Here is a 22,150-nt window from a genome sequence, read left to right as displayed (position 1 = left end):
TTCGCACAATTTTCAACTGTAGACTGACGCCATGCGCACTATGATGCGCACTGATTCGTCTCGCGTTTCGAATTAAGCGACGTTCTGATTGGTTGGCGCATAATACTTATTTCTTCAATTAAAAACCGCGCGGAAAATTGAAATATCATGTAATATATATTAATTGTTGTTATTTGTAATATTGGAATTTTTGCAAAGATATACTTATTAAAAATATAATAAAATTATTAGTAAAATTATTGATTTAACAAAACAGTTGAATTAAATAAAACAAGTTATAATATAAAAAAGAAATTTAATATAAATATTGATTAAACTTTAAATAAAAGTAAAAGGCAAAAAAAAATTTAACAAAAAAGCTTAAATAAATTCATAAAAATTGAAAGAATAAAAAAATTATAAAATATAAACATAGTATAATATAATAATTAAAAAATAATTAAATTTAATATAATTAAAACGCAAGAGTTCAATTTAATTTTATAATAAATAAATTTAAGATATTAAAATTAAGAAAATAAAAGAGAACAATATAATATGAAAACGTAAAAGAAAATATACAAAAGAATATTTAACATTATAACAATTAATTAAATCTGAAAAAATATAAACATATTATTTCGTTATATAAGATTCAAAGAAATTAGAAAAGACTGAAATATAAATAAGATATTTTATATTGATATAAACAAAATCTAGAAATGAATTGATATATAAAAAAGGAATATAACATAAAAGGAATATAAAATAAATTTAAAAAATTTAAAGAATATAAATTTAAAGAAATTAACACATATATTAATTGAATTGAAAAAAAATATGTATAAAAAAAAAAATTTAACATTGCAATACATAAATAATAAGTAACATAAAAAACATAAAAAATGGAAATAACATAAAAGTTAACTATTATAAAACTACTGTAAAATAAAAAAAGATTAAAACATAAGAGAAGAATTTAATCTCAAAGTTAAAAAAAATCTAAATCTAAAACAAATATCTAAAACAAAAAAGAATTTAACATAAGTTATTGAATTAGTGTTAATCGAATTAGAAAAAACATATATAAAAAAAATTTAAAAATTATTGTAAATTTGTTAAATTTAATCTTGTTTAAACGTTTTTCTCGATTTAAATAATATTTCTGTTAAATTCTTTTTTTATTTTTATTTTAGTTCTTTCAGATTATTTTAACTTTGAGATTAATTAAATTCTTCTTTTATATTCCAATTTTTTTTTAATTTAAAGTAGCTAATTTCTATATTATATTCTCTATTTTATGTTTTATTCGTTATTTATGTATTACAATACTAAATTCTTTTCTTATATGTTACAATATATAAGAGAATTTAATGTTATAATATATAAATAATGAATAAATACAAATACAAGAAGAGAATATAATATAAAAATTAACTATTATAAAGTGAAAAAGGAATTGAAACATTGGAGAAGAATTAAATTTTAAAGTTAAAGAATTTAAAAGAGTTCAAATATCAAAAAAAAATTCAGCATAAGTGTTAATTGAATTTAGGAAAAAAAGGAAACACATAAAAAAAAATTTAACATAACAGTTAATTAAATCTAACTAACCTGTAATATTATATAAGAAAAGAATTTAACATTGTAAATTTTGCTATATTTAGTTGTTTTGTTTAAATATTTTATTTATATTACTTAAATTTAAATAATATTTCTTGTTTTTATGTTTTAGTTCTTTTAGATTTTGTTAACTTTGAGATTAAATTCTATTTCTATATTTCAATCTTTTATTGTTTTATAATAGTACTTTATAATAGAACTTTTATGTTATATTGCCTTCTTATGTTTATATATTTATTCATTATTTATATATTATAACAATAAATTTTTTTACATATTGCAATATAACAATTATGTAACAAAATTGCAACATATAAGAAAAGAATTAAATATTATAATATATAAAATAATTATAATAGTAAATAAATATTTAAATAATAATTAGTAAAACATGAAAAGAGAATATAATATAAAAGTTATACTATTATACAATGAGAAAGGATTGAAACATAAGAAAAGAATTTAATCTCAAAAAAAGAAGAAGAATTTAAACTAAAAAAAAATCTAAATCATCAAAAAAGAATTTAAAATAATTGTTGATTGAATTGGAGAAAATAAAAACATAAGAAAAAAATTTAATATAACAAAAATAATTAAATCCAAGAAAGCTGCAACATATAAGAAAAAAATTTTAAATTGTGATATATAAATGAATAAAACATAAAAGAAGGATATAATATAAAAGTAATTATTAATATAATTATTACAAAATATTATAAAATAAGAAGAATTGAAACATTGGAGAAGAATTTAATTTTAAAGTTAGAAATCTAAAAAACATCAAAAAAGAATTCAGCATAAGTGTTAATTGAATTAGAACAAAAAAAACATAAAAGAGAAATTTAACATAAATAAAAGTTAACTAAACTAAATCTAACAAAGCATTATATAAAAAAAAATTAAACATTAATTAATACACAAAAAATGTATGACTATACAAATATGAGAAAAGAATGTAACATAAAAATCAATTACTACTCCTCATAAATTAAATAAATATTTCAATTCTTTTTTTATTTTATAGTAATTAACTTTTGTTTTATATTGTCTTTTTACATTTATGTATTTATTCATTATTTACATTTACATTATTATAATATTTATATAATATATAATAATATATAAAATATATAATATTAAAATTTTTTTACATATTATAATATAAAAAATAATCAAATCCAAGAAAGCTGCAATATATAAGAACAAAATTTTAAATTGTGATATATAAATAATGAATAAAACATAAAAGAAGGATATAATATAAAAGTAATTATTAATATAACTATTACAAAATATTATAAAATAATAAGGATTGAAACATTGGAGAAGAATTTAATTTTAAAATTAGAAATCTAAAAAACTAAAACATCAAAAAAAAATTCATCATAAGTGTTAATTGAATTAGAACAAAAAAAGCATAAAAGAGAAATTTAACATAAATAAAAGTTAACTAAACTAAATCTAACAAAGCATTATATAAAAAAAAGAATTAAACATTAATATACAAAAAATGTATGAATATACAAATATGAGAAAAGAATGTAACATAAAAATCAATTACTATTCCTCATAAATTAAATAAATGTTTCAATTCTTTTTTATTTTACAGGAATTAACTTTTGTTTTATATTGTCTTTCTATATTTATGTATTTATTCATTATTTACATTTACATTATTATAATATTTATATAATATATAATAATATATAAAATATATAATATTAAAATTTTTTTACATATTATAATATAACAAATAATTAAATCTAACAAAGCTGCAACATATAAGAAAAAAATTTAACATTGTAAAACATAAATAATGAATAAAATACAAAGAGAATATAAGATAAGAGTTATCTGTTATACAATAAAAAAAAAATTGAAACATAAATTAATAAAATATGAATTGTTATTGTCGTATTGAAAATCTTAAGATAATTAGATTTAATTAACAATCAGTTATTTATTTGGAATAAAGATAATCAAATCTTTAAGACAAATATAAAAAGTATATAAAATTAAATTAATCATATTAAAATAAAATAATAAGATAAGTAAAAAAAAAACTAGTTTAGAAATTTTAGTTAATGGTAATTGTAATGATCAAATAAACGAATAAAAAAAAAAGAAATAAATTGTTTTTCAAAGAATTATCGATTATTATTATTTTTAATAAATTATTATAATAAGTTATTATAATAATAATATTATTATTGAAATATTGATATAAAAAATAAAAGAATAATTGTTGAATAGAAATATAGAATACGAAATAGAATCACGCACTTCAAGCGAAACGTTTAATCGTCCCGAGTTTCGATAACAGAATGATCGGTCGCGATGTATCGAATTATAAATTGGGGAGGGGATAACACATCAATAAATCGAAACGTATCGAACATGATATGAATGCGAATAATCAATTATTTGAAAATGGAATTCTTATAAAAAATGTTTTCAGGTTTTCAAATTTCGAGCATAAAAAAACAAAACATACAAATACACAATAAAAATAATAACACACGAATTGAATGTACAACATTTAGAAAATATGTATATATGAAAAATATGTGAGAATATATATATGGTTGTATGAATGAAAAGACAAAAAAATATATATAATTATTACTTTCTATTAAAATAAATCTTACCATATAAAAATTGTCGGATTATCTCTTGTCATGATGTATAACGAAATTATTATATTTTCAAAACTTTTTCATGTGTTATGAAACTATTACATTTTCAAAACTATATCTTACCTTCGAAGTTCCAATCAAACGATAACCTGTGACAAAAAGGTTTAATTTTAATATAATAATGATTAAACAAATTGTGTATTAATTAAATAAAGCTTAATAATATAATATGCTTTATCAATAAAAATTTTACGTATTTTTGCCAATGAAACGCAACTTATTACTACAATTTTCAATTGTCGACTGATGACATGCGCACTATAATACATATAAATTCGTCTTGTCCTTAGATCTTAGCGTTTTTTTGATTGGTTGGAACGATGTGGTTCGCTATTCATTTTAATCGCGCGAAAATTAAAATATATATAACATGTTATATTTTAACTGTATATTTAATTGTATATAATGAAATTTTATAAAGACTCTCATAATAAAAATAGATTATTACAATTAATTTAATAATTTAAAAGTTATTCAAATTAGAAAGATTGGAACTTAATGCCAAAAAATAAGAATTAATCAAATTTGATAGAAATGTAATAAAAACCAAAGTTAACATAAAATATATCAAAATTAAAAAATATTGTAACATATTGGAAAAATTTAATGCAAATATTAAACTGAAAAAAAGATTGAAAAATAAAACTAGAAAAAGATTATGGACATTGTATTCAGAATTATTATACAAATCAATACAAATCATTGTTTCATAATCATTTATTTTAGAATAATGAAGTTGAAAAATATAAATTTTTATACTTCATTCGTAAAATATTTTGTTTGATAATTTATTTATAATTCTTATAATGAAATCAGATTTTAATTTCGGCTGTTACAATTATTTTTATAGTGAATCGATAACGTCGCATGTGACATGAAAATAGTAAAAGAGCCGAATTTCTAAGGGACAAAAAAACATTGCATGTCACGTCTATTCTGTATTTCATCTGTGCCTTCTTTCATTATTTATGGTAAGTGAATTTGTTGTTAGATTTTGTTGACGATTTGTATATATATTTTGTAGTGTTATTTTTTCGTAATTAATGTATTATCCTATGATAATGATAGTAATTATTATTTTTAGTATATATAATAATTTTCTATTTTTATCAAGGTATGATCAAAAATTTATTTATGATAATAAAAATATAATAAATAATCAAAAATTTTATGTTGTTGTTCCAATACATAAATGTATGAATAGAAAAATTATTTTAAACACTTTTCTGTTATATTCAGTTTTATTATCTATGGCGAAGAGCGCTACTAAACGATTAAAAATATCAAACATATACGTTCATTGAGTGACTTGCATTCCATCTGTAAAGTTGCATTTTTTTGAGCTTTCACGTGTCTATATTACGTGTAAAAGTACTTTAAGTATGGAAAAAGATTTGTTACGATCCCTCGATCTATTGAAAGAAAACGATGAACAGGTACGAAATGACGCAGAAAATGCATTATTAACTGTTTGTCAAAATATTTTATCACATCCAAATGATAAAAAATTTCGAGAAGTAAGGCTTGACCATCCGCTAGTTACAGCAAAATTACTTCCAGCTCTTGGAGCTATTGAATGTTTATTCGATATTGGTTTTATTGAGGTAATAATTTGTAAAAATAATAGTATAGATTATAAATGTTACAAATTTTGAACAATAATGTTTTTTTTTTTTTTAATAGACTACTGACTGTCTTTCTTTGCCTCCAGAAGCGCCACTTTCAAAAGTACAAACTCTGCAGAAATTGCTTAATAAAAATTCTCTTTCAAAAATACCTATTGTTAAAAATGCAGCATTGTATAATTTGATGCCTCCAACATATACAGGAGAAGAAAAGAATTTTTTCAAATCTATCATAGATAATTTTCAGAGTGTTTTGCGATATGAAGATGCAAATTTGCAAGAAAAAGCTAAAAAAGTAATACCTATTGTAGATCTTGAAATTGCTACTATGACAAGAATTAGACAATTGCATAGGTAATTTATTATTCAAAGATTTTCTATAATAAGTTTATTTTTTTTAATTATGAAATTCTTTATTTTAGACACATTAAGGTAAATCAAACTTGCTCAGAAAGTGGTATTACGAAACACTATAGTGAAGATGATATTGATGATGCTAAAGACTTATTTCTTATGGAATTGTTGCATTGGTTTAAATATAAATTCTTTACATGGGTTGATAGTCCAAAATGTACTGCATGTTTTTCAGAATGCAAACAACAGGAAGTAATGTTATCTGATGATCCTAGATGTTCACGAATAGAAATACATAAGTAATTTAATATATTTTAATTGTAAAAATAATATTTGTTGAAATGTAATTATTAATATTTATTAAATATTATTTTAGATGTACTAAGTGTGCAACGCGAGTAAAATTCCCTCGTTATTCTGATCCAGAGCCATTGTTAACTTTAAGACGTGGACGATGCGGAGAATGGGCGAATGTGTTCACTCTTTTTTGTCGAACATTAGGATACGATGCAAGATTTATATATGATCGAACAGATCACATTTGGACAGAGGTGTGTAATGGTCACTGCCCTTACATAAATGGAAAATATATGCAAAGGTACTCGTTAACTCATTGCAGTATAGAAAACTTATGTTCAAAAGTGTTTTCACAATTGTACTCTTTAAAAAATATACAATAAATATTGAATTAATTGAATAATCAATAACATTAATAACTTAGGTATGGTCAATACACGAAAAAAAATGGATTCATCTAGATCCATGTGAAGATGTTATGGACAGACCATTAATGTATGAAAAAGGTTGGAAAAAAAAATTATCATACATAATAGCTTTCTCGAAAGACGAAGTACAAGATGTTACTTGGCGATATACGCGTGATCAACAAACTGTGATGAATAGAAGAAACATTTGCTCTGAAAATAAGCTGTTACAATTCATTGAATCACTGAATAAATATCGTCAATCTACACCAAATTATAGTGCCTCTCGCAAACAATACGTTATAAAACGAAGACTTTTAGAGCTTGTAGAATTGATACATGTTCCAAACAAACAGAATTTTGACGACGATGAGAATTATAAAGGACGATCTACTGGTTCTTATGAATGGAGATTAGCAAGAGGAGAAATTTCTGAAGTACATAGAAATATTTTCTAGTTATTATTTATTAATTAAATAATAGTATTAATTAATATTAAATAATATTAAATAGTATCACTAATATAATAAAATTTTCTTAATTAAATATTTCAGTCAAATGTAAAAAAAAATTATTTTTGGAATATCTCGGAATATGGAGAGAAATTTCATCTGCAATATTCTATTATTAAAGATATATATGTAATAAGAGATAATGATGGTAAAATATTAACAAATATATCTGGTTGGGAAAATGGAACAAACGAAATAGAAGGTGGAATGTTTCGAAAAGTAGAACATGATTGGAAAATTGTATATTTATGTCGTTCTACAACAGCAATTTCTGGTAAGATTAGATGGTGCTTTGTAATCGCAAATCCAAATTTATATGTGAGAATATTCCATTTACAAGCTATCAGTAAAGTATTTCACGATGGTAATGTATCGTGGGAGTTGGAAGCGTTTTTCAATAATGCAAATCAAAACAAATCTGTAATTTTATTCATTAACGACATTTCTAATTACTACACAGACCAAGTAAAAGGAGCAGTAAAGTTAATTCTTACAGCAACTGTTTCTGGTGGTCAAGGTGATTGTGCATGGCAACATGCACAACTTTTTCGACAAAGTTTAGAAATTGAAGATGATCAATCTTTGTCAATTGATATTGAATTAGAAAAGTAATTCCAGAATTGAATTGTATAATTTGACTAAAGAATTTTAAGTTTTATTTGCTTTAGCCATATTTTGTGCATATTCAACATTATCAAACATATCAAGATAAATTAATTCTATTTTAAAATTGATAGAAACACATTCCACATTTAAAATTTCTTTTTTTTTTTTAAAATTATATTTAAGTTTATATTTTATAATTTAATAGAATAAGAAAATTTTTAAAATTTGTGTAATAAAATTTACAAATATGGAATAAAATTATAAAATTAGATTGTTAACTAATATTGCAAATAAAAACTAGCTTTTGGGCTTCGTAAGCTTGAAAATATTTATTTCACATACAAAATAAGCAAACTATTGATGGCACTTTATGAAGACATTTGATAAATGTTATGTCTTTTAATGATTTTAAGTATTGATAATATGTAAACACAATTTATTTTTACATATATTTTATCTTTTTTTTTTTTTTTTTTTTTTTTTTTTTTTTTTTTTTTTAATATACGTTTCTCGTATCATAAAAACAGTAATAATTATTATTTTATGGTCACTTATATATACTGCAAAATTATTATTTATTTCTTCTATTATATTTATTTTTATTTTTTATTACGTATGTAATAATAGGTCGTTATATTTTAATATATAAATTTGTAATATATATTATTATAAAATGCAAAATACTGAAAAAAAATTGATATTCATGTATCATAAGATACTAAGATAATCATATTTTTGAAATAAAATTCATACTTTGAATAGTTTAGTTATTTTCAAAAGAATATGATGAGAATTAATGAAATGATTATAAATAATTTTATATAATGTATACATTAACGAAATTAATAATACAAGACAATGAAATTAACATGATAATGAAATTATATTAAACGGGAAACGTATTACATCCATATTCAAAAATGCAAAAGGAACATAAAATATTTATATTACAAGATATAAAGATGAAGTGTAACAAAGTTACTGAAACATATAAACAAAATAGAATGCAATCAAAGTCAAATACGTTCTTTTATAATGTATCTCTTTTTTCATTTAAATTAACTCTTTTATCACACGATATAATTTCGATATAATATTTAACTTTTCCGTTTAATGTTATTTACATTAGCATATATTTGTGTGTGTGTATACATATATAATATATATATATATGTATATCCTAGCCAATTAAATCCTTAAAGCTGACATAATTGTTATGTGTACATTCACATAATTAATATTCATACATGTACATACAAAAAATATTCAATTATCTACATCGTCATAAAACATTCACAATTTTTTAAGTAATAAATTAGCCACTTAATTCTTTGTGTTAATACTAAATAATATTGCTTGAAAAAGATGTATAAAATAATAGATAGGCACTGGTATTTTGAGACCTTACTTGATTTACCGAAACTTCTGTAACTGTTTGATCATCATATTTATACCATCTGAAAAAATTACATATTTGATCAAAATTTGATAAATCACATACTTATATTATTTCAAATAAATATTATATTCTTTTATCTTAAAATTCTATAGAGAATATGAATAAAATAATATGAATAAAAAAATAGAAAAGTAATTTACTTACTTATTCTGAGCAGCGTTTTTACAGAAGGCCGTGTAATGACCACCTTCCATAGTTCCATAATGATTAGACATTGCATATAAACTATAACTATAACTATAACTGCGAATATTTGAAATTGTAGTACTATTATTATCTGTCACTAAATATGGTTTTAAATTGAAATCCGTTAGAGGAAAATCAACAGCAGTATTTCGTTTCTCGAGCCATCCACCACTTTCAGCAAAACGGTTTAAATGTATAACTATAATAGGCGCTAATTTCACAAAGTCGAATTTTTTTGTAGCTTCTCGAGCTGTTTGACATTTTGGACATTTCCATCCTATCACCTTTTGTCCACTTACAAATTTTAAGATGCAATCCTATGAAAAAAATTTCTAATAAATATATACAGAAAAAAATTATTTTTTGTTTGAAACTTTAGAAGAAAAAATTGAAAATCGAGTTTACATTTAATGTACATCGATTGGAATGAAGTAATGACATTGTTAAGCTATTAAAAGTCTCATATGTCGTACTACTTTGTTTGCAAAAGCTGCACGTAATAGTGGATCTTAACTGCCCGAAAAATAAATCAGATATTATAGATCTTTGTGATCCCATTGCCTTATCCCAGGCCTTTTCAGCTATTGTCATTTCCACAGGCACTTTACAATTCTATGAATATAAAAATAAAGTTACAAAATTTAAATTAAATTAAATTTTTTTCGAAATTTAATGGTAACAAAATAGAATATTACCTTTTTTAAATCATTATGCATCCAATCTAGAAGAAAAGTGAGAAATTCATGAGAATCCTGTTGCTCATAACTTTCAAATTGTAATTTATATTGTCCCACAGCAATCTAACAATTATAAATCATATTTTAGTACATACATATATACATGAATCTAAAAGTATAATAAAAAAAAAAAGAATAAACATTATATTTATTAACTTTTATTTTAGAAATAAAATCTTTTTAATTTTTTTTTATTTATAAAAATATTATTCTTTTTATAAAAAGTAAAAAAAATATCAAACCTTAAGATCATGTGGTGATATACTCTTATATTGACCTCTCCAAAGTGCTTTAATTACTTGAGCTACTTCTTCTACAACTTGGCCTTGCGTATTATTATCATTATTTATATTTAAGTCATCAGCATATAAATTATCCATAAAATATTTAGCTAAATGCGTGGTATTACTTAAGCACTGTATAATACTATTCATATAACATGAATTGCCTAAATTTTTCAATCCTGTAATACCTGGATGCTATAACATGATAATACAAAATATATTGTATCAAATATTTCACATTTTATTAACAACTTCATTGATTCTTTTAATAAAAAATTATTTAATGATTTTTTACATAACAAAAATCAAGAATTATATTTTCTTTTATTATTATCATGTCATTATATTCGAAAATTATCAATTACCTTTTTAAAATAATAAACATTAAAATTCGGTACAAGTTTTCTAGACAAATTTACCATTTTTCATTTATATTTTATTTGATTACAAGTATATTCTTCTAGATTTTTTAAAATGAAAATGAAAAATAAATTGTAATTGATCATTCTATATTAACACAATGAGCACAATTTTATTAATTAGTACATTTATAAATTCAATGTTATAGTATTTTATATTATTATAACTTTTGATTAGTTATGGAAATGAATGTATTTTAATGACAATAATCAAACAAATACTGACAAATACTATGACGCGTTTGACTTTGAACAAGTATAAATTGGATTGAGAAGCCATAGAGTAGTAGAAAATTTCTATATTCACGTGTTTATTTTTCATACAAAATCGAAAAATCACGTGTTTTTAATCTATTGTAAAATTTTAAATTATATTCTGACTATTTTAATACTTAATTGATATTTTATATATTAGATACATATATATATATTTCATTTAAAATAAAGAATTTAATTATATTTAATAAATTTATATATATTTAATATTTTAGTTCATTTTAATTTATTTTAATTCATTCACATGGAAACACGTGACTATCCGCAATTATTGATGAAAATTTAAATGATAAGAATAAGAATTAATTCTTTGAACTTTATTTAAAGAATTTTAATTTCTTCTTTTTTTTTTTAATTTTTGAATACTATAAATACTTACTACACTTCCATGAACAGGTGTCATTCTTTCTTCACGATTTGCCCAACTTAAATGTGATACTTTATTATCACCATAAGTTCCATTTTGATTGTACGATGAAACTTGTGGCTTCGAACTTCTATCTATTTGTGGTGCTTTACGATCTGTCAACTGAACATTTTATAAAAGAAAAAAAGAAAGAAAAAAATTATTTATCTATTTTTTTAAATTATTTTTTTAATTATTTGTACTGGTACTGATTCACAAATATAAATATAATATTATTTTATCTGGGATAAATAATAATCACTATATATAACACATTATTTATAAATTTGAAATAAATAACTGTGAATATGCAAAACATATTATTTCAGTATAAATGATTAATTAAAAAATTTACCTGTAACAAATTTGGACTAGAATATGAACGCTCTAAATTGCTTCCCATTGAAGAATTATCTGATTTCAGAGGTTCCTTGTGAATGTTAGTTTCATTTTCTTTTATTGACAATTCTTTGTAATTATTTTTCATAGATATTCTATTAATAAAAAATATATAACATATATAATACCGTAAATATAATAATTATTATTATTATTATAAATTAATTAATTATTATTATAATTAATAATTATAATAATAATTAATTAATTATTATAATTAAATACAATAATTAATAGCAAGATATTTTTGTACTCACTCTCGTAATTTTTTTCGATCTGCAGAAGTATCTTTCATTCGACGTTTTAGTAAAGCAAGAGTAAATTCGAGATTTCCTTTTTCGTTTTCTTCTGCAGGATTAAATTTAATTGATTCTATCTTTGTGTAATATTTAGTAAGTTCATCTTCAATTTTTTTATATTCTTTTTGCTATAAAAAGCAATTATTTATTAATTAGATAATGATGATTTAATATTATTTTTATTAATTAATTTATTTATTACCTTTTCTTCTAATTTTAAACACAAAGATTTTACATTACTATGAATGTATTCTTCTTCATTTGAACTTTTGTATTTCATACCATGTTGCATATATAAAGTACGTTCTTGTTCTAAAATTTCTTGTTCTAATTCTTGTTTATTCTTTGCTAATTCATTTAATTGTTTCATTAATTTTAAAACTGATTTCGATTCGGATGTAGACGTGTCCAAAGAAACTGGTTTATTACTTCTATCTACTATTGGTTTTGTAGATATAACATTTTTTTTCATGATATTCAATGAATTTCTTTTGTGTTGAAATTTCAATGAATTATCGTACTGTCGTAAATTTGTATTGTCCTTAGGAACTTTTCCTATTTCAATAGAGCTATCGATAAAATTCTTAGAGCGCGTTGAAATATTATTACTTATTTCCGTTTCCATATGTTTGTACCACATTTTATCATTTGTAATGCTAACTTTTGATGTAATCTCATTATTACTTATTGGTTTTAATTTAATTGATTTATTTTCATGTGACTTAATAACATTTTCTTCTTCATCAAAATGTATCAATTCAGGGTACTCTATATTATCTAATATTTCATCTGGGACATTGTCTAAAGTAGGTTCTACAATATTAGGATTTGTTGTAAATGCTGGATAACGAGTTATCCATTCTGCATAACCACCATCTAGAATAGCAATTCTTTTATATTTTATACCAGGATCCCAATCTTCTAAAATTTTCCTTAATACATTTAAGGAATTTTCGGATGTCAATGTTTTACTTGATGTATCCCAATCAATTAGAATTATAACATCGACATATTGTGCTCCTCTATGTCTAAATAAATCTAATGCTTTTTTATCTTTATGAAGATATTCTTCAAAATGTGATGTTAATGCACTAGAATTAAATAAAAAAAAATTAAACATTTTAAAAAATTGTTTTTAATGATATTTTTACTTACCCAGGTTTTATTTTGCTATTAGGAATGTTAACAGATTTGTCAGATAATATTCTTGAAGTTTCAAATTGCAATTTAGGTCTTATATCAATAATTAAATATCTACCATCTACTTTATGCATTAATTGAAATAACTGATCACAGTTTATAATTTCTTCATTATCACTGACCAATGGATCTCTGGTTGGTGTTTCAGGTAATTTTATTGGACCATCAATAGGAGTCATATAAGTTTCTATTCCACTTTCATTATCTATATCCATTTTATCTGCAATATTATTTTTTTCTAACATCTTTTCTTTTAATTGCATTTTGTAACGTGCATCTAACTTTCGATTTAAATCTCCAAGTATTTTTTTTACTTCATTGATCTAAAAGAAATGTTATAATGTTTTATTTGTATATATAAATCATCCAAAAATTAATATTAACATAGCACCTCAAAATTTTACATTTGGAATACCTTTATTTGTGAATGATAAGTTTAATAAAACATACGCCACTCCCCACCTGATTCACATGTATATTTGTTAAGGAGAATGTTTTGTCATCTTTATATTCTTGTGTGGTTTTCAACCAATCAATACAGTTCAACCATCTCCTTAACATGATGTATTGATTCTCCTCATCTCCTCGTATTTTGGCATTTTCAGCCAGATTAAACATATCAGGAAGCCTTTTATAAATATCAGATGGTCTTTTCCCTTTGTAATTAATTCTGGCTATTTGCAATAGATCTTTTATACTGGTATAACGTAAAGGTGTTTTTTCAGTCATTTTAATTACTTTCACTGTTATAAATCTTGATTTACTTAAAAGAATAGAATGTTCTATATAATATATTTTATATTTTATATATCATCCTAAAAATATGGAATTATAATAAACAGGAAAAAAATAGTATAATTTATATTTAAAATAAAAATTTGAAATAAATATTTATATTATAAAATTACAAATTCCATTTGGAATATATAAATTGGAATATAATTTGAAATCCACTTGGAATTTTATAAATTGGCATAATCCATACAAAAAATCGCTAATATAATTGAGATTGGTTACCTTTTCACAATTATGGTTACAATTCTTATAAATACGTAAATTTTAATATTAATATTTTTTACGATAATATAAGAAAAACCTCACAGAATGACATTTCTATTCGTAAGTAGAAATGTCAAAATTCTGTAAACACTTTGTTCTTCAACAAAATTGTTCGATTAAATAAAGTACTACCGCTTTTCTACATCTTAGTAACATGACGTTTATTGTATCATTGGCGCCCTCTAATATTTTGCATAAAAAAATTTTCAATATATTATTTAATAAATTAATTAATTAATTGATATTTCGAGTATCACATAGATTATCAATGATCTGCAATATTTCGAAAAAAAAATCATTAAAATTTATAAATTTATTATTTAATTTATTATTAAAATAAAATCATAAGTAAAATAAAGATGGAAAAATGATAAAAATTATAAAATTTTTTCTATTTGTAATTAAATTTTTTAAATATAATATTCGAATTCATAATTTAGTTTTAAAATAGATATTTAATAGGAATTTAATAGAGATTTTACACATATTATACATGAGCATAAAAATAAAATAAAATATAAAATATATAGTATCTAATTAAAAAAATTTAGTAAAAATATAGTAATTTTAACAAATTTTAACAAGAAAATATTGTTTTCAATTGTATCCTTATATAGTTTTATTAAGTAATTTTATTTTTTAAATTAAATAAACAAAACTTTTATATATATTTCTAAATATACTTCCACCGATTATTTTTATGTAGTTAAAAAATTTATTAAGGTGGTACTAAAACTCTTATTTTGATTTCTAAAATTATGAAAGCTAAGCATAATTTTTAATTTTGTAATTTTTTAATGGTAGAAACTTTAATTTTAAAACTTTTTAATTCATAAATAAATGATAAAAAATTAATTTATTATAAATTTATATAATCAATAAATCGATTTAAGATAAAAATAGTTTGTATTTAGAATCAATTATTTTTAATAAATTATATTTTGTAGGATAATTATATAATCACATTATACTTGCATTTGAAATAATTTGAAATTATTATTATATTAATATTATTGTTATGTTATATACTATTAATAATAATAAAAATTAAAAAAAGAATCAAGTGTTCATTAATATTCGTAATATTCGTAATTCTATAATTTAGTAATTTTTTTCAATTTAGATTATTTAACTTTATTATTTCTTTTTTTGAAGTTTTATTTCATTAATTCTGAAAAACTTAATCAATTTGAAAAAATATATTTATAGTATTTAATTATACTATACATTAACATAATTTTTTTTGAGGTTAGAATTTGAAAATTAATATAATAATATAATGTTTTAACAGAATATTATTATAAAAATTAGAAATAAATTTTAGAAATAATATTTAATTATATATTAATTATATTATAGAATACATTAACATGATTTTTTTGGAGGTTAAAATTTGAAAATTAGTATAATAGTATAACATTTTAAAAGAATATTATAAAAATTAGAAATAAATTTTTATTTAATAGTATAATTATATTTTACAATTATTTATAATTTTTTAAAAATATTTTTAAAAATTAAAAAAAATATTACTATGCTTATCAAATTTTTATATATTTACTTTGAATCAATTATAATATATATTTATTTAATAATATTAAAATAATAATTAATATATTATTTTTAGAAAAAAATTATTCTTTTTCAAATTTTTAAATTTAATGTTCTTTAAAATAATATTAAAAAATTTCAATATGAAGTGATTTTATTTTCTTAAATATTTTATAAATTTTTTAGATATTTATATTATAAATTTTATATTATAATATTTTATATATATAAATATTATAAATATATATATATATATTATATATATTTCTATATATTAAATATATTATATTTATATATATTTCTTTATAAATTAAAAAAATCAAATGAATTACAAAAGATACAGCATCAAATAAATAAATATCTAAATTTGTATTCATACTCAATATATGTAGATCAAGTATGAGTATTCATACTTGATCTATAGAATTAATTTATAAATTAATATTTATTATTAATATTATATTTATTAATATTATATTATAAAATATAATTTATTATTAATATTTTATAATTTCTTATTACAAATATATGATATTAAGTTAAATGTTATATATAAATATTAAGTTCTATCTTCATATTTATATAAAAAATTTTATAATAATTAACATAAAATGTTAATTATATTATTTACTATAATACGTTAACTCTAAAATATAAATCTTAATTTTTTCTTTCTAATTTGAATAACTTTTAAATTATTAAATTAATTGTAATAATCTATTTTTATTATGAGAGTCTTTATAAAATTTCATTATATACAATTAAATATACAGTTAAAATATAACATGTTATATATATTTTAATTTTCGCGCGATTAAAATGAATAGCGAACCACATCGTTCCAACCAATCAAAAAAACGCTAAGATCTAAGGACAAGACGAATTTATATGTATTATACTGCGCATGTCATCAGTCGACAATTGAAAATTGTAGTAATAAGTTGCGTTTCATTGGCAAAAATACGTAAAATTTTTATTGATAAAGCATATTATATTATTAAGCTTTATTTAATTAATACACAATTTGTTTAATCATTATTATATTAAAATTAAACCTTTTTGTCACAGGTTATCGTTTGATTGGAACTTCGAAGGTAAGATATAGTTTTGAAAATGTAATAGTTTCATAACACATGAAAAAGTTTTGAAAATATAATAATTTCGTTATACATCATGACAAGAGATAATCCGACAATTTTTATATGGTAAGATTTATTTTAATAGAAAGTAATAATTATATATATTTTTTTGTCTTTTCATTCATACAACCATATATATATTCTCACATATTTTTCATATATACATATTTTCTAAATGTTGTACATTCAATTCGTGTGTTATTATTTTTATTGTGTATTTGTATGTTTTGTTTTTTTATGCTCGAAATTTGAAAACCTGAAAACATTTTTTATAAGAATTCCATTTTTAAATAATTGATTATTCGCATTCATATCATGTTCGATACGTTTCGATTTATTGATGTGTTATCCCCTCCCCAATTTATAATTCGATACATCGCGACCGATCATTCTGTTATCGAAACTCGGGACGATTAAACGTTTCGCTTGAAGTGCGTGATTCTATTTCGTATTCTATATTTCTATTCAACAATTATTCTTTTATTTTTTATATCAATATTTCAATAATAATATTATTATTATAATAACTTATTATAATAATTTATTAAAAATAATAATAATCGATAATTCTTTGAAAAACAATTTATTTCTTTTTTTTTTATTCGTTTATTTGATCATTACAATTACCATTAACTAAAATTTCTAAACTAGTTTTTTTTTTACTTATCTTATTATTTTATTTTAATATGATTAATTTAATTTTATATACTTTTTATATTTGTCTTAAAGATTTGATTATCTTTATTCCAAATAAATAACTGATTGTTAATTAAATCTAATTATCTTAAGATTTTCAATACGACAATAACAATTCATATTTTATTAATTTATGTTTCAATTTTTTTTTTATTGTATAACAGATAACTCTTATCTTATATTCTCTTTGTATTTTATTCATTATTTATGTTTTACAATGTTAAATTTTTTTCTTATATGTTGCAGCTTTGTTAGATTTAATTATTTGTTATATTATAATATGTAAAAAAATTTTAATATTATATATTTTATATATTATTATATATTATATAAATATTATAATAATGTAAATGTAAATAATGAATAAATACATAAATATAGAAAGACAATATAAAACAAAAGTTAATTCCTGTAAAATAAAAAAGAATTGAAACATTTATTTAATTTATGAGGAATAGTAATTGATTTTTATGTTACATTCTTTTCTCATATTTGTATATTCATACATTTTTTGTATATTAATGTTTAATTCTTTTTTTTATATAATGCTTTGTTAGATTTAGTTTAGTTAACTTTTATTTATGTTAAATTTCTCTTTTATGCTTTTTTTGTTCTAATTCAATTAACACTTATGATGAATTTTTTTTTGATGTTTTAGTTTTTTAGATTTCTAATTTTAAAATTAAATTCTTCTCCAATGTTTCAATCCTTATTATTTTATAATATTTTGTAATAGTTATATTAATAATTACTTTTATATTATATCCTTCTTTTATGTTTTATTCATTATTTATATATCACAATTTAAAATTTTGTTCTTATATATTGCAGCTTTCTTGGATTTGATTATTTTTTATATTATAATATGTAAAAAAATTTTAATATTATATATTTTATATATTATTATATATTATATAAATATTATAATAATGTAAATGTAAATAATGAATAAATACATAAATGTAAAAAGACAATATAAAACAAAAGTTAATTACTATAAAATAAAAAAAGAATTGAAATATTTATTTAATTTATGAGGAGTAGTAATTGATTTTTATGTTACATTCTTTTCTCATATTTGTATAGTCATACATTTTTTGTGTATTAATTAATGTTTAATTTTTTTTTATATAATGCTTTGTTAGATTTAGTTTAGTTAACTTTTATTTATGTTAAATTTCTCTTTTATGTTTTTTTTGTTCTAATTCAATTAACACTTATGCTGAATTCTTTTTTGATGTTTTTTAGATTTCTAACTTTAAAATTAAATTCTTCTCCAATGTTTCAATTCTTCTTATTTTATAATATTTTGTAATAATTATATTAATAATTACTTTTATATTATATCCTTCTTTTATGTTTTATTCATTTATATATCACAATTTAAAATTTTTTTCTTATATGTTGCAGCTTTCTTGGATTTAATTATTTTTGTTATATTAAATTTTTTTCTTATGTTTTTATTTTCTCCAATTCAATCAACAATTATTTTAAATTCTTTTTTGATGATTTAGATTTTTTTTTAGTTTAAATTCTTCTTCTTTTTTTGAGATTAAATTCTTTTCTTATGTTTCAATCCTTTCTCATTGTATAATAGTATAACTTTTATATTATATTCTCTTTTCATGTTTTACTAATTATTATTTAAATATTTATTTACTATTATAATTATTTTATATATTATAATATTTAATTCTTTTCTTATATGTTGCAATTTTGTTACATAATTGTTATATTGCAATATGTAAAAAAATTTATTGTTATAATATATAAATAATGAATAAATATATAAACATAAGAAGGCAATATAACATAAAAGTTCTATTATAAAGTACTATTATAAAACAATAAAAGATTGAAATATAGAAATAGAATTTAATCTCAAAGTTAACAAAATCTAAAAGAACTAAAACATAAAAACAAGAAATATTATTTAAATTTAAGTAATATAAATAAAATATTTAAACAAAACAACTAAATATAGCAAATTTACAATGTTAAATTCTTTTCTTATATAATATTACAGGTTAGTTAGATTTAATTAACTGTTATGTTAAATTTTTTTTTATGTGTTTCCTTTTTTTCCTAAATTCAATTAACACTTATGCTGAATTTTTTTTTGATATTTGAACTCTTTTAAATTCTTTAACTTTAAAATTTAATTCTTCTCCAATGTTTCAATTCCTTTTTCACTTTATAATAGTTAATTTTTATATTATATTCTCTTCTTGTATTTGTATTTATTCATTATTTATATATTATAACATTAAATTCTCTTATATATTGTAACATATAAGAAAAGAATTTAGTATTGTAATACATAAATAACGAATAAAACATAAAATAGAGAATATAATATAGAAATTAGCTACTTTAAATTAAAAAAAAATTGGAATATAAAAGAAGAATTTAATTAATCTCAAAGTTAAAATAATCTGAAAGAACTAAAATAAAAATAAAAAAAGAATTTAACAGAAATATTATTTAAATCGAGAAAAACGTTTAAACAAGATTAAATTTAACAAATTTACAATAATTTTTAAATTTTTTTTATATATGTTTTTTCTAATTCGATTAACACTAATTCAATAACTTATGTTAAATTCTTTTTTGTTTTAGATATTTGTTTTAGATTTAGATTTTTTTTAACTTTGAGATTAAATTCTTCTCTTATGTTTTAATCTTTTTTATTTTACAGTAGTTTTATAATAGTTAACTTTTATGTTATTTCCATTTTTTATGTTTTTTATGTTACTTATTATTTATGTATTGCAATGTTAAATTTTTTTTTTTATACATATTTTTTTTCAATTCAATTAATATATGTGTTAATTTCTTTAAATTTATATTCTTTAAATTTTTTAAATTTATTTTATATTCCTTTTATGTTATATTCCTTTTTTATATATCAATTCATTTCTAGATTTTGTTTATATCAATATAAAATATCTTATTTATATTTCAGTCTTTTCTAATTTCTTTGAATCTTATATAACGAAATAATATGTTTATATTTTTTCAGATTTAATTAATTGTTATAATGTTAAATATTCTTTTGTATATTTTCTTTTACGTTTTCATATTATATTGTTCTCTTTTATTTTCTTAATTTTAATATCTTAAATTTATTTATTATAAAATTAAATTGAACTCTTGCGTTTTAATTATATTAAATTTAATTATTTTTTAATTATTATATTATACTATGTTTATATTTTATAATTTTTTTATTCTTTCAATTTTTATGAATTTATTTAAGCTTTTTTGTTAAATTTTTTTTTGCCTTTTACTTTTATTTAAAGTTTAATCAATATTTATATTAAATTTCTTTTTTATATTATAACTTGTTTTATTTAATTCAACTGTTTTGTTAAATCAATAATTTTACTAATAATTTTATTATATTTTTAATAAGTATATCTTTGCAAAAATTCCAATATTACAAATAACAACAATTAATATATATTACATGATATTTCAATTTTCCGCGCGGTTTTTAATTGAAGAAATAAGTATTATGCGCCAACCAATCAGAACGTCGCTTAATTCGAAACGCGAGACGAATCAGTGCGCATCATAGTGCGCATGGCGTCAGTCTACAGTTGAAAATTGTGCGAAGTGGATGTGTCGTCGCGAATTCGGATTACGCAGTAAGTAATTTTATTCTTATTATTACCAAATTTATTGCTAATTTAGTTTTTTAAATAATCCATTCGGTGTAGTGAGAAGGAAATTAATTAGTTTTTTGGGTATCTTTGTGTCTTTTCCTTCGATTGTTCATTTTTCGTCTATTGCGTCATTAGCGTCCCGTATCGAAATATTTCGAGACAGAATTTGAAATCGTATATTGGTACTTTTTAATATAATTTTAATCGTATACGTTTATTTTACAATTTCTTGTACTTTATTTTTTATCATTTTAGTCAAATCAAAGTCATATA

The 22,150-nt window shown here is 19.8% G+C and overlaps 2 protein-coding genes across 5 annotated transcripts; one reads left to right on the top strand and one right to left on the bottom strand.

Moving 5' to 3' along the window:
• The first annotated feature begins 5,527 nt into the window (after nucleotides 1-5,527).
• LOC409032 (peptide-N(4)-(N-acetyl-beta-glucosaminyl)asparagine amidase) lies at nucleotides 5,528-8,536 on the top strand. Of its 2 annotated transcripts, none has more exons than XM_016917556.2 (6): nucleotides 5,528-5,902; nucleotides 5,982-6,277; nucleotides 6,346-6,576; nucleotides 6,654-6,828; nucleotides 6,999-7,418; nucleotides 7,536-8,536. In XM_016917556.2, exons 1-6 carry the CDS (start codon nucleotides 5,681-5,683, stop codon nucleotides 8,103-8,105), a joined length of 1,914 nt encoding a protein of 637 aa, XP_016773045.1. In that variant the 5' UTR covers nucleotides 5,528-5,680; the 3' UTR covers nucleotides 8,106-8,536. The 2 variants fall into 2 exon arrangements, with proteins under 2 accessions (XP_016773045.1, XP_026301728.1); XM_026445943.1 differs by having other exon boundaries at nucleotides 5,761-5,902; nucleotides 6,010-6,277.
• Nucleotides 8,537-9,127: 591 nt separating this feature from the next.
• On the bottom strand, nucleotides 9,128-14,994 carry LOC411362 (ubiquitin carboxyl-terminal hydrolase 8). 3 transcript variants are annotated; one of them, XM_006572368.3, is made up of 12 exons: nucleotides 14,782-14,994; nucleotides 14,227-14,579; nucleotides 13,720-14,087; nucleotides 12,767-13,655; nucleotides 12,523-12,692; nucleotides 12,222-12,360; nucleotides 11,840-11,989; nucleotides 10,724-10,960; nucleotides 10,440-10,544; nucleotides 10,150-10,356; nucleotides 9,703-10,061; nucleotides 9,128-9,556 (listed from the first exon to the last, which is right to left on the bottom strand). In XM_006572368.3, the coding sequence occupies exons 2-12, from the start codon at nucleotides 14,491-14,493 to the stop codon at nucleotides 9,442-9,444; spliced, it is 3,006 nt and encodes a 1,001-aa protein (XP_006572431.2). In that variant the 5' UTR covers nucleotides 14,494-14,579; nucleotides 14,782-14,994; the 3' UTR covers nucleotides 9,128-9,441. The 3 variants fall into 3 exon arrangements, with proteins under 3 accessions (XP_006572431.2, XP_006572432.2, XP_394836.5); XM_006572369.3 differs by having other exon boundaries at nucleotides 14,180-14,527; XM_394836.7 differs by having other exon boundaries at nucleotides 14,227-14,527.
• Nucleotides 14,995-22,150: the final 7,156 nt, after the last annotated feature.

This window comes from Apis mellifera, assembly GCF_003254395.2.
Source record: "Apis mellifera strain DH4 linkage group LG8 unlocalized genomic scaffold, Amel_HAv3.1 GroupUN_109_associated_to_Group8, whole genome shotgun sequence".
Classification (NCBI taxonomy): domain Eukaryota; kingdom Metazoa; phylum Arthropoda; class Insecta; order Hymenoptera; family Apidae; genus Apis; species Apis mellifera.
This window is presented reverse-complemented; position numbering and strand designations above follow the sequence as displayed.

Excerpts from the sequence above, each read along its gene's own strand:
- LOC409032 (XM_016917556.2), top strand. The coding sequence starts at position 5,681 with ATGGAAAAAGATTTGTTACGATCCCTCGATCTATTGAAAGAAAACGAT. Across the intron at positions 5,903-5,981 it reads TCGATATTGGTTTTATTGAG|ACTACTGACTGTCTTTCTTT; the intron begins GTAATAATTTGT and ends TTTTTTTAATAG. Across the intron at positions 6,278-6,345 it reads AGAATTAGACAATTGCATAG|ACACATTAAGGTAAATCAAA; the intron begins GTAATTTATTAT and ends TCTTTATTTTAG.
- LOC411362 (XM_006572368.3), bottom strand. The coding sequence starts at position 14,493 with ATGACTGAAAAAACACCTTTACGTTATACCAGTATAAAAGATCTATTG. Across the intron at positions 11,990-12,221 it reads CTAGTCCAAATTTGTTACAG|TTGACAGATCGTAAAGCACC; the intron begins GTAAATTTTTTA and ends TAAAATGTTCAG. Across the intron at positions 10,062-10,149 it reads CCAATCGATGTACATTAAAT|GATTGCATCTTAAAATTTGT; the intron begins GTAAACTCGATT and ends TTTTTTTCATAG.